General features: G+C 41.5%; 1 protein-coding gene across 2 annotated transcripts in view; it reads left to right on the top strand.

Moving 5' to 3' along the window:
* LOC109037512 (probable metabotropic glutamate receptor mgl-1) overlaps positions 1 to 16,061 on the top strand; it is a 92,815-nt gene that overhangs the window by 61,075 nt on the left and 15,679 nt on the right. For both annotated transcript variants that reach the window (XM_072300543.1, XM_072300542.1), the window contains exon 4: positions 15,358 to 15,578. In XM_072300543.1, coding sequence (XP_072156644.1) covers positions 15,372 to 15,578 — 207 coding nt within the window. In that variant the 5' untranslated portion in view covers positions 15,358 to 15,371. The remainder of the gene's footprint in view (positions 1 to 15,357; positions 15,579 to 16,061) is intronic.

Here is a 16,061-nt window from a genome sequence, read left to right as displayed (position 1 = left end):
CATACACTGGAAAAAAAACACATTGGATCTAGAGTCCAGACTCTTGAAAACATTGACAAGAAAAAAATACTCTTTGATTCAATCGGATTTTTGCTTGAATCAAAACGAGATCCGCTTAAATTAAGAGGCTTGGTTCTTGATTTAAGCTAGATTCTGATTGAATCAAGAGTACTTTTTCTTGTCGGTGTTCTTAAGAGTCTGGACTCTAGATCCAGTGTGTTTTTTTTCCAGTGTGAGACAATGAACCGTACAAAAGCTGCCGCTAATCTATTACCAAATCGCAACGTCCAATACCTCTTCATTGTGCAATGGCACCGTGGAGAGCCATACACTACTTTGCCGTCATACACTAGAAAAAAAAGACATATTGGATCTAGGGTCCAGACTCTTGAAAACATCGACAAGAAAAAGTAGGTACTCTAGATTCAATCAGAATCTAGCTTAAATCAAGGACCAAGCCTCTTAATTTAAGCGGGTTTCCTTTTGATTCAAGCAAAAATCCGATTGAATCATGAGTATTTTTTCTCGTCAATGTTTTCAAGAGTCTGGGCTCTAGATCCAATGTGTATTTTTTTCCAGTGTAGCGAAGAGAGCAGTAAGTGCAAAAATGAAGTTTTGAGAAAACGGGCGCAGAAGCTTCTGGCCGGAAGATTTTATTGAGAGAAGTCTCGGTTCTTTGTCAAATTGCCACTAATCGTCCGAGAGACTCCTAGAAATCGTTTGGATGATTCAAAATCGACTGATTTTATTTCAATTGCATGTAAAGGGTATTTTTCATTTTCACGCCAGGTTATTGTTAGGCAAGACTTCAGCATGCTTTCGTGGTTGCGTTTTGGACACGCAACAAACGCATCTTCCGGTTAGAAATTTGCAGAGGATGCTTTCATCTTTGGAACGGTAGAGCAAATCTATCGGAACGATAGTATGTTTCGGAGACTTAAACGCGGGGCTAGAAAAGTATGACGTGGTTATTTTTGTCTCATAGTGCGATGTCCACTGATATTTTTCCCTCTCCTCGCAAATTTTGTTGATCATATATATAGAGACATTGCAAACCAAATATTTTTGCCCCGAATAAGCATGCTCAATGAAGAAATGAAAAGAAAGAGAGAAGGGCAGTTAAAATGAGGCAATTCCTTAAGTTCTTAGCTATCAAATGAAGTAGATTCGTAAAAATAATGCCGTGAGTTTCTGAGTTATACGTCAATGTACAATTGTACACATCTGTCTTTCTCGCAGTGAATGGCGCTACACATCATTTTGATTCATACAGTCAGTCAGAACAGTACAATCTCATCGGTCAGCACTAGTAAAAGCATTGATCGCATGTGTATGTGCGTTGTTAATTCGGCCAACATAGAGGGAAACATGACCTGATCAAAGACGATATCTCTTATTTGTGTGTCTTTTACCAGTGGCCGTTGTTTCCTTTTGGATTGGTACTGTTATCTTCCATCGACTCAGAGAATTTAACCATCAAAACACGATTATGTGACACGAAAAACTAACCAATTCAGCAGACATAAGATTATGACTTGATCGCATCCCCCGTCACTTTCGTATAAAATCTGCATATATAAGAACGGCATCTTTAAATCAGTAAAAAAAGGAAGGTTAAGTTTATGGTAAAGCGGCTACAGCTTTCATTCATAGTTTAATTTCACTATGTATACAGTGGCCTGGAGTGCTTTGCGATGAATCGATTGAACTGTCATTTGAACCTATGGAAAAGGATCAAGAAACAGGTTTTTTGCAAAAGAACACATTAAGAATCGATTCTTTACCACAGGTTTAAATGGGGGAAATATCGATAATCGATCATTAACGCCTCGCCACTCCAAACTCCCTCATTGCGCGGATGTCGAGCGAATTATCCGAGGCGAAAGTCTTGTGTTCACAAGGAAATTCTCTTTGATCTTGGGCGTTGGAGGAGAACTTGTCATATTCTCATCAGTCGTGGTGGGTACTTGAGAAGATTTACTGCCAGGTCGCTCCTTAATACCCCCTTCTCAACCTTATAAAGTGCAATAACCTGCTGCAACGGTCGGCGCTCATTTTTAACGGCATGAAAAACCCGACGCGAGGGGGAAACGAGTGGTGGTCAGTGTTAAACGTCACAGCACTCACCCCGTGAAGGATTGCCACAGATTTTTCTCCGACGATGAGATCGTGGGCGACGTTGCTCGATGGATAAAAATTTACCCAATTCCATCCTTTCAGAATTTTTTTTTTTTTTTCAATTAAACGAATTATTTATTATTTATTTTACATTGTGGAACCATAATTGGACAGAATTATGGCCGAAGGCCTATATAATGTACATGCTAATAGTGTTAGAAGTTCCTATAATATTCACATATTGGTTCCCCCAAGTAGTTTCCCTTTATAGACTTATTTTATAGATTAAGTTACATTTGAAGATCCTCAGTCTTCTATATGTTTATAAGAGAATCTGAAAATATTGACAAGAAAGATAGGACTTTTGAATTCGAATCAGATTTAAGCGAAATCAAAAGGAAATCCGCTTAAATTAAGAGGCTTGGGTACTGTCTGGATATGAGCTTAATATCTGCATTTCTCGGTTATTGAGTTACTTGTTCGCGTTTTTAATGTGCGCATCGTGTTCTATGCGTCATTTTCCTTCGGAAAACTATATTCGCAAGTCAAAATTCGTTCATGGTTTAGTGACCCATTGTCTATTGACTTTTCGTCGAGGAAGGAGGATCCTTTCAGAATGTACGAGTTTCAAAACCGCTATGAACTGCGATGACTCCCATTTTGATGGAAAGACTGATGGATAGAAACACTGGAAAATGGTCGTTAACAACCCATTTTGTAACCGGGTCTTTTTTAATGAAGTGCACGGAGAAAAAAAACTTCGTGCTTGAGACCCGAAGTTGAGGTCGTATGGATCTCTGAAGTTTCCGGATCGCGCATCCGAGATCTTGAAGTCCAGCTGCCGAAGTTCGGGTCAAACATCTGAAGTACTCCGGTACTCACCGAAGGGTTCGGTTCACACTTCTGAAGTACTCCGGTACATACCGAAGTGCCTCGATGTCTGACCCAAACTTCGGCAGCTCGACCTCAAGTTTTCGGATGCGTGATCAGAAAATTTCAGAGATCCATATGACCTCAACTTCGGGTCCCACGCAGGGGAAAAAACGCATTGGATCTAGAGTCCAGACTCTTAAAAACATCGACAAGAAAAAATACTCTTGATTCAATCGGATTTAAGCTTAAATCAAGAACCCAGCCTCTTAATTTGAGCGGATTTCCTTTTGATTTAAGCTTAAATCTGATTGAATCAAGAGTATTTTTTCTTGTCAATGTTTTTAAGAGTCTGGACTCTAGATCCAATGTGTTTTTTTCCCAGTGCATGCACGAAGTTGTTTTCTCCGTGTAGAATCGATATTTTTACTGAATTTGATTTACACACTTTGCACACTTTATTCGGGCAAACCGGGGGGGGGGGGGGGGCGCCTCCCTCACCCACCCTGGAATCCTGGATCCACATAAGAGCCTATCCATCTTCAGATGCGCGTTTATTTACTTAAAAAAGACAATATTTACATCCTAAATATTTCAAATTCTGACAGTACGTCAACCTATTGTCAATTCTGATCGATCCGGAAAAAATCACGAAAAATGCTCGGACCGCCTTTTTTGGCAACGTCGAATATGAAGCGTGGATGCACCTCGGTCGGTTACTTGGTAAAGAGGATCGCATTCAAATGAGGCGAAGGTACGAGATGGATAGGCTCAGCGATGGCAGGGGAGGGAGGAGGAAGGGGGCGGGCGCAGGAGTGGCAGGGGCAACTGGAGTCAAGTTGAGGTCTAAAAATCATCAATCAATATCATCTGTTGCTGGTCCGTTTATCCGTCGAGGAGCGCGAGGCTCGCTTCTTCCGTCGTATGTGTTTCGCCCCGGAGCGGCGTGCTTTGCGATATATCGATTGTTACGCCATTTAAACCTATGGAAAAGGATCGATAAACGGGGTGAACCTTAATAATCGATTCTTTACCATGGGGTTAAACGGCAGAACAATCGATATATCGCAATTCACGCCACGCCACTGGTTTCGCCCCGGAGCGGCACTGACACCGGGATGCACCGATGCACCGATGCACCGTGCCCGTACTTCAGCATGTGTGTTATGATAATTCGAATGGCAATGACCTTTCGAAAACGCTCGCTCCGAGCTTGAGACGCGGCTCGTACGCTCACGGTCTTTTTGTCCGATCCTAGCGGCTGGTACAGTGACCACTCCGGTGACTGTTGGGTGGTGAGGTTATGGTATCGGTCCGCTGGCGCTGCTGCGCCGTTGTCTTGTCCGCGGGTGGAGCGGACTCCGTGGGCCCTTGGCGCCGTGCCGCACAGTGGATCGAGTCAATGGGAGAGGTCGGACACAATTTGGAAACTTTTAAAACTCATAACTCAGTTTATACAAAACTTCGAGGCTCTAAAAGTGGTGCCGTAGGTTTCCTCTTGAAGTTTTCCTCCATTAGCACCCTTTGAAATTTAAAATTTTATGCAATAAATTTCAATAATTTGCAGTTTTAGTAAAAAATTTCACGTCCAACTTCTCTAATCGATTCGATCCACTGTGTGCCGCTGCACCATGCAGCCGACAGTCTTCAATTTTTCCGAATAGTTTACGGTGATCTTGGCAGCAGCGACCGTTAAAAGACACTTTTCAAAAACGCTTAAAAAATTGTTTTGAAAATTATATTTAAGGAGACCCCCCTCGGATTTCTTTAAAGTGTAATTTACGTAAATGAACCTTTGAAAAAAAATCACTGTTTTTTCGAAAACTTTTTAATCGGGTTTTCAATAATTTTAAATGTTAGGAAATTAAAGTAGAGATTTAAACAGTTTTTTAACCGTTACTGTACTTCAATTTTACCTTCTGTCCCAGACTAATTTTCTTAAAACATAAATTTTAATACTTAGGTATTTTAAAAGTTTCCTCATCAAAATTAACGATTTTGTCATTTTTTTTCTTTTTTTTTTTCAAAATAATTATCGCTATATACTGGTTATTACAAGGCATTTACTGAGTTCAAAGGTAATATAAGCAAACTAGGATGCATATAAATACTTCCTCTCGGTTGGTATCAATGTATCAATCGACAAAACTGGCATTGCTTCTGATAATGATCTTTGCGCACTTTTTTTTTCTTATTTTTTTTACCACTTTAAGCTCAATTCGTTGATGCGACTAACTGCTGATTATAGTATGCGAAAAAAAAAATCCTGAATTACGAGAAGTTAATTCTCAATTTGGCTATAGTAACAATATCTCGAAATTTCTCGTTAATTGGAGACTGTTGGCAGAATGCCTCGTTGATTTTTCATTTAAAGTTTTATTTTGTTTAAAAAGTATCAATCCTTATATTTTCCCCGGTCAAATTCTGAGAGAAGAAACAGAGTTAGGGTATGAGGAAAATATTATAATTTATTTGACTCATCTTGAGTTTCCTTTTTTTATTGCAACAATGACGACCCAACCAATTTTTTTTCATCATAAAAAATAAAAGACCTCCTCGGAGATTGTATTATTTTCTTACAATTGAAAGTGGAATTTATTTTCTTCTGCCTAGATCACGAGGGGTGGAGACACGGAGAGGCCCCCCCCCGCCCCAAATATGGCATAACCTGCGGGTGGAGGGGGGGGGGGGTTCAGATTACATTATGTAAATGAAATTGATCGGATTCGCATGGCACGATGAAACACTTTGATGCTCCAAGAGCTGTCAAAGCATTGTCACAAGGTTGATTTTTTAAAATAAGTACAGCAGCTACTTGACCCGTCGCGTAACTTCCACCAGGAACACAGTGTTGTTAGGAGCCACGATTCCTTCCCATGCGTTGCCTTTTTGTAGTTTTTCCCTTTTATCACATGTGCTAACTCTCCTCGGGCCGTACCCCTCCGTTCGGAATCATTTCCTCACGTTTTTACAGCTGCAACGATTTTTACCCGCCGTCTTGTCATTTGCAGATGTTTATAGGGTCATTAACTACGGTCAAGTCGGGGGAGAAGAGGGGGGGGGGGGGTCGCGGAGGGAGAGAACTCACACGCGAAATAATGACAATCGGTTGTATTACTGCCGTTAGACAATCAGTGATCAGCGAGCCCTAACGGTAAACTAATCTCACAATCAGCCAGCATCGTGGACCAGAGTGCAAGCTCTGTGCCGTAATCACCAAACGGCGGCCTGGCACCTCGTGCATCAAGCATCAAGTGAGCCCTGGCCCTCGTGTCCGGTGCCGCTGCTCCCAGTGGTGAGGCGCTAATGATCGACTATCGATATCCCCCCGTTTGGAGCCGTGGTAAAGAATCGATTATTGCAGACACCCTGTTTATCGATCCTTTTCCACGCTGCCGGGCTAAAGAAAAACGCCGTATGGACATTCGAGAGTGGCCAAATTTCCTTCGATAAAATTTTTATTATCAAGGGAATTTATGAATATTTTTCCTTGAAATTTTCAGAAGTTTTAGATCAAATTACGAACAGAACTATCTGTGAAATTGGTAGACAAATATTAAAAATTTTTCCTGAAAATTCATGATTTACCAAAGGAGGAATGACAGCGCCTGAAGGTTCATAAAGCGTTTTTCCTTAGCACGGCAGCATACTGCCGTGCTAAGGAAAAACGCCGTATAAGCTTTCAGGCGTTGCCAAATTCCTCTCGGCAAATCTTTAATTTTCAGGAAAAATTTTAATATTTGTCTACCAATTTCTCAGATAATTTTGTTCGTAATTTGATCTAAAACTTCTGAAAATTTCAAGGGAAAACATTCATAAATTTCCTTAATAATAAAAATGTCATCGAAGGAAAGTTGGCAACACTCGAATGTTCATACGGCGTTCTTCCTTAGCACGGCAGCATAGGTTGAAACGGCAGATGGATCGATATATCGCAGTGCACGGCACTGGCTGCCCCTGTTGCATCCTCGACCTGCTCTTGTCAAGTGCCGCTTCAAAACGGCTCTCCTAATCTGACTTTTTCACCTTGCTCCGAAGGGCGCGGCGCGGGGCGGGGCAGGGAGCGCGGGGTGTGGGAGGGCGCGGACTCTCCCGTTCGGGTCTGGGTCCCAGAACGTCCGAGACGCGACGCAACGTCCGCGACATTCACGACGTCAACGGCACTTTATTCTCATGCTCGTCCCGCGGCCGGCTTCGATCCAGTGTCCTGTTCATAACTCCGAGGCAAAGGATATGGAGCGACCTACCGGCACGACACTTATCCGCCCAGACTCCCAATAAATATCGCGCTAACAATGCTTGTTCGTCCGCGACCTGGGTCAATTTACCTCGAGCCCCACGAGGGAGAGACGCTACGCGTTTTGCAAACTATATGCATGCAGCGTACTACCGTGCTACGTAAGAAAGCCGTACTGCCGTGTGCCGTGAAAAAACGCCGTATGGGCCTTCAGACGTTGCCAAGTTTCCTTCGGTAATAACCTTATTTACTGAGAAAATTGTGAATATTTTTTTTCAAAATTGTCAAAAAATTTTGTACTCAATTTAATCTAAAATATCTGCAAATCTCAAATTAAAGTGTGCGTGGATGTCGCCAAAAATATCCGTTTCATCACGGGAAATCTTCCGCACATCTTCTGTTCATCTGTAAATAATTGCAATTACAAATACCGCTCATATACCTGGATATTTTGTGCGGGTGTCGGTCTGAGATTCGCCTATTCTTCTAGTCCTTCGTTAAAGTCTCTGAGGTCCATTAAAATTACAAGAATCGGATGATGACGAAACAGACAGCAAAAAATGTAGTGCTTACTACAAAAATGTGTAGTACTACTCTGTGTAGTTTGCTATGGGCAGTTCTTCTGACTTTCCATTTAATCCTGGAGTTTCATCATTTACACCAGCCCAGCAGCAGAAATTAGCGAACTATTCCAATTTCGTGCGACCGGGATTATGATGGGGACGTGAAAACGCTTGATAATAAACCACCCCCATCTAGTCACATCCGAAACATGGCGAGGCGTGAATGGTCGATTATCGATATTCCCTCATTTGAAGCTATGGTACAGAATCGATCACCAGGGTGTCCGTTGCGAGCACCCTGCTTATCGATTCTTTTCCATAGGTTTAAATGGCAGATCAATCGATATATCGCAAAGCAAGCCACGCCGCGCCGCTGATCCGAAACGTTGCAATGCTCCACGATTTTGAAAGAGCAGGGTGTCTACTTAAACAATCTGGTCAAAAATAAGTATTTTACAGTACTTTTTCCGTACATTCTAAAGAAATTCAGCACCCCCTCCAACAGAAAAATTCCGTACTTTTTCAATGCCTCCATTTGACGAAATTAAAACATTTCAAAAATTTGAAATTGCGACAATTATGACAAAAAATGAAAAAAAATTCCGGACCTTTTTGCGGAATTTCCGCACTTTTTCAGTACTTCCGGACCGCCCTTAAAAAATCAGCACTATTTCCGGATTTTCCGGAAATTCCGGACTTGTAGAAACCCTGAAGAGCGGGTGATTTTAATATTTCATCACGGAATGGCCTTAAAAGAAGCGGCACGCCCAAAAATTGTGAAGCTTCTGTGGCTATTTCTTGTGAGCCTTTTGCTAAAACCGTGTGCGTTTAATGCAGTCAGTAGCGGGTCTGTCACGGGAAGAGGAAAACGCTCAATCCTGTTACGGCCTTATTTATTGCAGTCTCGGGTTCGAGCTTTAATTAAGCTCCTAATTAATCTGTGCTCGCGACTGTGGCTCGTCCGTTGACACAGAGGTAGCCTGGTAGCACCTACGTGGCTTCATGCGCCTCATGAGTGAGCAAGCCGGTTCGCACTTCTTAATCGATTTATCACTATTTACTCTTAGCAACTCGACAGATTCAACGCTTTTATTGAGAGCACGGAAATTCTGTAATGGCTTATTTTCAGCTCTCGACTTTCTCATCTTTTAGGTGACTCATTAAATGCATGTTTGAATCCGGGCCGGATTTATCTACTTGCCTCCCATGGGCCACCTGTATTTTGCCGCTCCCTTCTCATTCGTTTTGAAACATCAATGAAAACCATCAAGTGAAGTACCGGTGGGGGAGGGGAGGGGTGCATAAGACGCGTTCACTCGTGTTGGACACATTTTTTGCGAAAACCCTGCCAACACTATTAGCAAAAGTTCACGGAACTTTGAGCGAAAGGTAAGTTCCGTAAACCTATCTCTGTGTGAACAAGGCCTTCCATTTGTAAGAAATGAACGTAAAAATTATGCAAGAACAAACATAAGTGTGGTCTAATACTTTTAACTTCCGCCGCCGCGCCGCGCTGACCGCACTGTTTTTGACGCAATGCGTGAAGTATTCCTACAGTCTTGTAGGCGCTATGCGTTTCACGCCGACCGCTGCTGAACGCACTGTGGTCGACGCAATGCGTGAAGTATTCATGAAGTCTAGTAGGCGCTATGCGTTTCACGCTCACCGCGCTATTTTTGACGCAATGCGTGAAGTATTCATGCAGTCTTGCAGGCTAATTTGCTTGTGTGCTAATATGTGTTACATGCCGACCGCCGCGCTGAGGGCTTCTCTTTTTCATCTCAAGTCCTATTTCATCATCAAGTCCTATTCATCATCGTTGCCCTCTGCGCCGCGTCGCTCACTACCAAATTGTAGGTTTGGTTTCTCTCTTCACTCGACTAATGAAGGGTCAACTCTTGTGTCACCGAAAGACGCTTTTCTTGATTGTAATTCTTTTTCTGAATCCGATTTTTTTTTATGCCCATATTTAAAAAAATTGCAAAATTTGCCGCCATGGGCCGCGGCCCATTAGGCCACCCCCTTAATCCGGCCCTGGTTTAAATGTGGGATGTTTCGAAGGAGTGCTCATACGTGTTGAGAAGTGCTGCAGAGCAAATTGAACTGGACAATTCTTTAAAAACCTTTCGGATTGTTCACTAATTTTTTCATTCTTTTTTCTTTATAATTTCTTATGAAGGAGATGACATGAACGGATTTAAGTAGAGTAAGCTGAATTACGTCGGGGGTTGTGTAATTTCCTTTCATCAATTTTTACGTGAATACTCAGACTTGAAATTTCCTAAGCAAATCTATTATAATCTAGAGGGAAGTCACAGAGAGTTTCAAGGCAATATGCCGTTGAATTTTTGTTAAAATCACTAAACTTGAGAGGCAAAGGCAATGTAAAGTACAGTTCTTTCTGTTGAAATCCGTCTGTGCAATTACTTTCCTCATGAGTATATCCACGACACTAGTTCAACAATTATTCTTTGAAATTCATGGTGCGGCAAGAAAAGTATGTTTTTTCTCCAAAAAGTATTTTTTTAACTTAAAAACTTGCATATTTGGGACGATGTTTTTCAAAGGGACGCTTTATCTCCTCAGACGGCATTAAATCCTTTGATGATATTCCCCAACTGGTTATAACACTTTACTTAACCGTAGATGATATCGGCTTGTCTCGCCGAAGTTGATAATTTGCTTCTCCGCTTCATGCTCGTATATCCAGATTGTCCCCCATACAAAAAGAACCAGTTATTAAATTGATATAATCAATAAATATTTACAGCCCCAGTTCTATCATTGATGACCATAACACATTTTCTTTAGAGCGTTCAATTTTTCAAATCATGGGTACTGATTTTATAGAAATTGAAATGGACCGCGCTTAGCAGAAAGGAACCGAGCCGTATCAGCTACTGCCAAATTTTACTGGGCAATTTAATTTTTTTCGAGAAAGTTTGTGCGGATTCCTTTAAAAATTTAAAGGAATTTTCCTCGTACTATGCAGAAAACTCAATGAAATTTTCACAACATTTGGCACAAAATGTTTAAAAAAAATTTAAGTAAAAAATTAAACTGCCCGATTACATTTGGCAATAACTGATGTGGTTTGGCTCCTTTCTGCTTAACGCGGTCCAAATGATGGACGATGCCAAAACACTAATTTCATAAGATCTAATTGTTTAAGGTCTCACAACCGAGATCCTCAACGATCTTGAGCACTACTGATTGCAACACAATTTCTACGTAAATTTTTCATCATTATTGTTGGTAGTGTCACTGTGAGGCCGGGAACCACCCGCGACGGGATTTAGCCGTATAAATTCACCGCGCAGAATGTGTTCGAACTCTCTGATTTTCACGACACGCCGTTGGAGAATGCATTTCAGACTCTAAATATGTGCGAGTGTTTACGTGCATCCGTGCTCAAATGTATATGCATTATATGCAAATACAATTATACTACCATGTTTATGCATCTCAGGAAATTCAAATGAAAAATGGACGGCAAGAAGCACGCATTGTTGCCGAATTTCTTATGAATCGTGGGTTGTAAACCTAAGTTTAAAATTCAAAATATTCCATCCAAATTAGGCAAATGGGCGGCACTAGCCCGGGATGAGCTTTGTCACAACTAAACCCTGTCGGGAAACCAATGGATATGGAATAAAACGAAAGACTAGACCCTCGCTCAGCGGCAGGGAGACTGAAGGTCAGCAAACCTCTCCATTTTTCCAAATTTTACCGTGAGGCTCATGAGTAAATTCGAATGATTTGGCAACTAGTCGAGGGGCTTAGTTAGTCTCTAGCGTCAAACTGTTTTTAGTGCTTCTTAGGTGAAAGGTCATTTTTGAGTAGCTCTTATCCGACACTTGTATTTTCTTGCCCCCCCCCCCCCCCCGTTAGCCCCCTCCCTCAATTTGGCACGCCACGCTTTTATTTCATCGCTAATCTAGGATTGGTGCATAGAGGTACTCTGCCTGTTCTGCGCACTCCCCTGGCAGCCGCTGGACTGGTCTCTCTGGGCTCTCGGGGGCTTTTAATATTCCCCCTCCTCTCTACCACCAGCCTTCTGCTATTCTCCTTCCCTTACCCCCTCCCCCGCCCGGGATCTCTGTCTGGAGCTAAAGTGGCTCGATTGGCCATTAGTCGTAATAAATACTGGGCAGCAAGGTATCACTTGCGTATAGTGTAACCTGGCCCGGTGCTCCAGCGTAGCACCTCACGGGGGCTAAGTGCAGAAGCGGTGTCATGCTGTCATATTGCCCCATTGCCGGTGCTTTGCATCATTTTCCGAACTCTGCACTTGCAAAGTGCACTTTTTTCGTGATGCAATTTTTGCTTCTTTGGATTTCTGTAGGGAATAATCCGAGGAATGATGGAAATTGGATTTACATGATAGGTTAAAATTGATTGTAACCAAATTTGTGAGGGAAAACGTATCCTGTATACAGGCGAAGCGATGTCTTCTCATGACTAATTGTTGCTGGTATTTTTAAAAAAAAAAAAAAAAAAAAAAAAAAAAAAGCGGGTACAACCTTATCAACTTAACTTACTCGTGGGTTGCGTGTCCAAATTTACTATCAACCGGACTGAAAATTTCGTGAATGTGGCTACTATCAGCCTTGGATGCAACCATATATTGTACCTACGCAAATTAAAAGAAGCGTAGGAGATGTAACCGCAGTATATTCAATTTCGTTTTTTTTGTCTTGTTTTTTTAATACACACGTGTTAAAAAAGTGACCCCATATTTAAATACATAAGATAATTAATAATTAGAAACCCAACAGTATGGATTTCTTTCTTTCTTTCTTTCTTGTTGGTTCACCTCAAATTTTCACTCACTTATGAGTAGAATTTAAAGATTTTCCATAAGCCTAATGTGTTGGCATTCTTACTCTACACTAAGATTGAGGTGGAAACCTGCACTGTGGGTTACACCGAGCAAAAGTCTTTTTATAGAGGTCCACTACAATCATTGTTAATTCGTGTCCCCTGAAGTGGTAGCCCACTTCACGCCGTTATTCGGAATCAAGCTCAAGAGTAAGTATTGAATAAAGAAGCAATTGGTCATGGCACATCTAATGGATAAGTGCAATAATCTTCATTATCGACTTGTTTCCTACGGAGTTGATTTTCGTACATACATGGCATCTCTGAGCGTCACCCTTGCCCGTTATGTGACACCGCGCCGCGCCCTTTTGGGATCTCGCCTTTGACATTCTCACAGACCTCATGATACAGGTCGGCGTCGGCCGCAGTCTTTCTGCTTTGCCTTCTTATGACGCTGCCAAATAAAATCACAGGACGATGGTATATCTGAATAAACGATCAACCCTAGTTCTTCGAGAAATATGGCAACCAGTCTAGCAGCTTTACGATCATGTTTGGGCCCACGCGGAAATCTTGCGTTGAAAAACGGATTTTACAGCGATTATTTCCGCATGGTGTCCTCAGCGGGTCAGCTTAGGTAGTCATGGAAATGCATACATAATCCGATTCATAAAGCAATTTGCTCTTGATTTTTACGATGTAGTTAAACTCGTGAAAAAAGAAGGAAAAGAAGGAAAGAAATACGAACATCTGAAGCGGTCGTATGAATGAGCGGTGCAACGCATTTTTGCCAATAGGGATTTTTGAAAGTACCTCGAAACATTATTTCATTGACAACTTTGGGAACCATTTATTATCATTATTATTATTACAGTATAATTTCTAAAAATTACACCTCTCTGGTGGAATAACATCTTACAGGGCAGCTGATATTTGAGTTAGACAATTCTGATTGTTTATGCAATACAGTCCCAACATATGTATATTTCCTGAGAGGGACAATAACAGGGGTATGCTAAAAAGTTACTGAGGCAGCCCAGCATCAAACCGATACACTTTCACCTGGTTTTTTTGTTTTTTGTTTTCTTTCAAAATAAAATTCTAACAAAATATCCTCTCAGAGAAATGCTGTATGTGCCATCGAACATTTCAAACGGATCAGAACGGATAATCATTTTCTGTAAAAAATGTTTGTATCGCTTCAGGTGATAATTTACTACCATATTAAATGAGAATCGAACATTAATTTGTCTGTGAATTTGCCTGTGAGGATTCGCAGAACATCGCAGCTTTGAGGAACGCATGAGTGCTGCAAATCAGGAAACAAGGAACGATAGTGCATTGCACACGACCGTTTATTGTGTGTTGGCTCGTGCTGCAGTGGAGTTGAATTATACGAGACAGTCTGCATAGCGTGGCTTATTTATAAACCATGTATGCGTTACATTTTCAACGTATCGGTCTTGGACAATACAATGGCGGAAGAATGTGTACTTCTTCTCATATTAATTACTCTCCTATTTTCTGAACTTTTGAAACAGCATTTCTTCGCGGATACGTTATACAACCTGAATATGTTAAAGTACAAGTTGAACCTCTTAGTTTATCAGTCTTTTGCAATGAATATGTCGCTTTCGTTGTGACACCTTATCGGCTAACAATAGATTCTAACACATCCGGTGGCTCTTGCCTTTTATCAATCTTGTTTTATTCCCAGTTAAAGCTGAGGGTTTCGATACAGGATCAGGCCAAACAGGTGGGAAAGATGGGGGAGAGGGGTACAATGTACAGCTTTGCGAAATGCATGGTCGGGTAAAATAAGCTGCGGTTCTGATATACCTGCTAACGCTCTTTTTATCTGCGTCATATCATATCAGTTGCTTTCTCATTGAGAAACTGATGCTTGAAATATCACATTCGAAGCATCCTTTGGGGTTGCTTTTGGTAGGACCGATTTTTTTAAAAATAAATAGCGGTAATGCACGGAGGAAGAACTTCGTATGAGAGACCCGAAGTTGAGGTCGTAAGGATCTTGCATCCGAAAACTTGAGGTCCACCTGCCGAAGTTTAGGTCAAACATCTCAGGTAGGTACTCCGGTATTTTCTGAGGTTTCCGGTTCACACATCTGAAGTATTTCGGTGTATACTGAAGTACTTCGGATGTTTGAACCGAACTTCGGCTGGTGGACCTCAAGTTCTCGGATGCGCGATCCGAAAACTTAAGAGATCCCTTATGACCTCAACTTCGGGTCTCACATACGAAGTTTTTCCTCCGTGCATTACCGCTATTTATTTTAAAAAAAAAAAAAATCGGTCCTACCAGAAGCAACCCCAAGGGACGCTTTAAATGTGATATTTCAAGCATCAGTTGCTCAATCAAAAAGCAACTGATATGATATGACACAGATAAGAAGAGCGTTGGCAATCAGAACCGCAGCTTATTTTACCCGACCATGCATTTCGCAAAGCTGTAGATTGTTCCCCTCTCCCCCATCTTTCCCACCTGTTTGACCTGATCCTGTATCGAAACCCTCAGCTTTAACTGGGAATAAAACAAGATTAATAAGAGGTAAGAGCCACGGAAGTTTTTCTCTCCGTGTGAGTACTCCGTATAACTAAGTGTCTAACTGCTCTCATCATTCTTTTTTATGCATGTGTTGTTAGTAACTTCATCATTTCATTATTGTGTTGCATCGTATTGTAGGATGAGATGTTGAGGTAATTTGTTTGATATTGGGATTGTTGCAGTATGCTGAACTGAAATGGGAGAAGTGGTCGGGAATTTCAGTCGACTAGAGCTGAGCACCGAGTATTTCATGGTACCTACAACGACGACGGCAGTGCCCACATTTCCCAGCGTCTATCGAAGTCCAGCACCGGCTCACCCCACGCTACTCCGCCAGGATGTCTGGGTACCACCTCTTCTCATCCTATCCTCCCTCAATATGCTCCTCATCGCTTTGTTCGAGGTTCGTATACCCTTTACCGCATTTCCTATTTGTCCCTATTTTATCTCCATTTTCTCATTACAATTGCAACTATGAGTTATGTTATTGCCTCCTCTGACGCTTTAATTAAATATCTACTCTCCTATTTCGCATATCTTGGACGACGCGTCCAGCCTGCTCACTGGGAAAAAACACATTGGATCTAGAGCCCAGATTCTTAAAAACATCGACTAGAAAAAGTACTCTTGATTCAATCAGAATCTAGCTTAAATCAAGAACCAAGCCTCTTAATTTAAGCGGATTTCGTTTTGCTTGAAGCAAAAATCCGATTGAATCAAGAGTATTTTTTCTTGTCAATGTTTTCAAGAGTCTGGACTTTAGATCCAATGTGTTTTTTTTCCAGTGCTTGTTGCCGGTTTAAACTCTGAGGATTCCTTCAAAAAATGTTGATTTTTTGAATGAGCAATGTTGAGGTTTTAAGTCCGCCAAGAAAAACAGCATAGG

This window comes from Bemisia tabaci, chromosome 5 (genome assembly GCF_918797505.1).
Source record: "Bemisia tabaci chromosome 5, PGI_BMITA_v3".
Taxonomy (NCBI): domain Eukaryota; kingdom Metazoa; phylum Arthropoda; class Insecta; order Hemiptera; family Aleyrodidae; genus Bemisia; species Bemisia tabaci.
The sequence above is the reverse complement of the archived record's forward strand: the minus strand, read 5'-3'. Positions and strand labels throughout refer to the sequence as shown.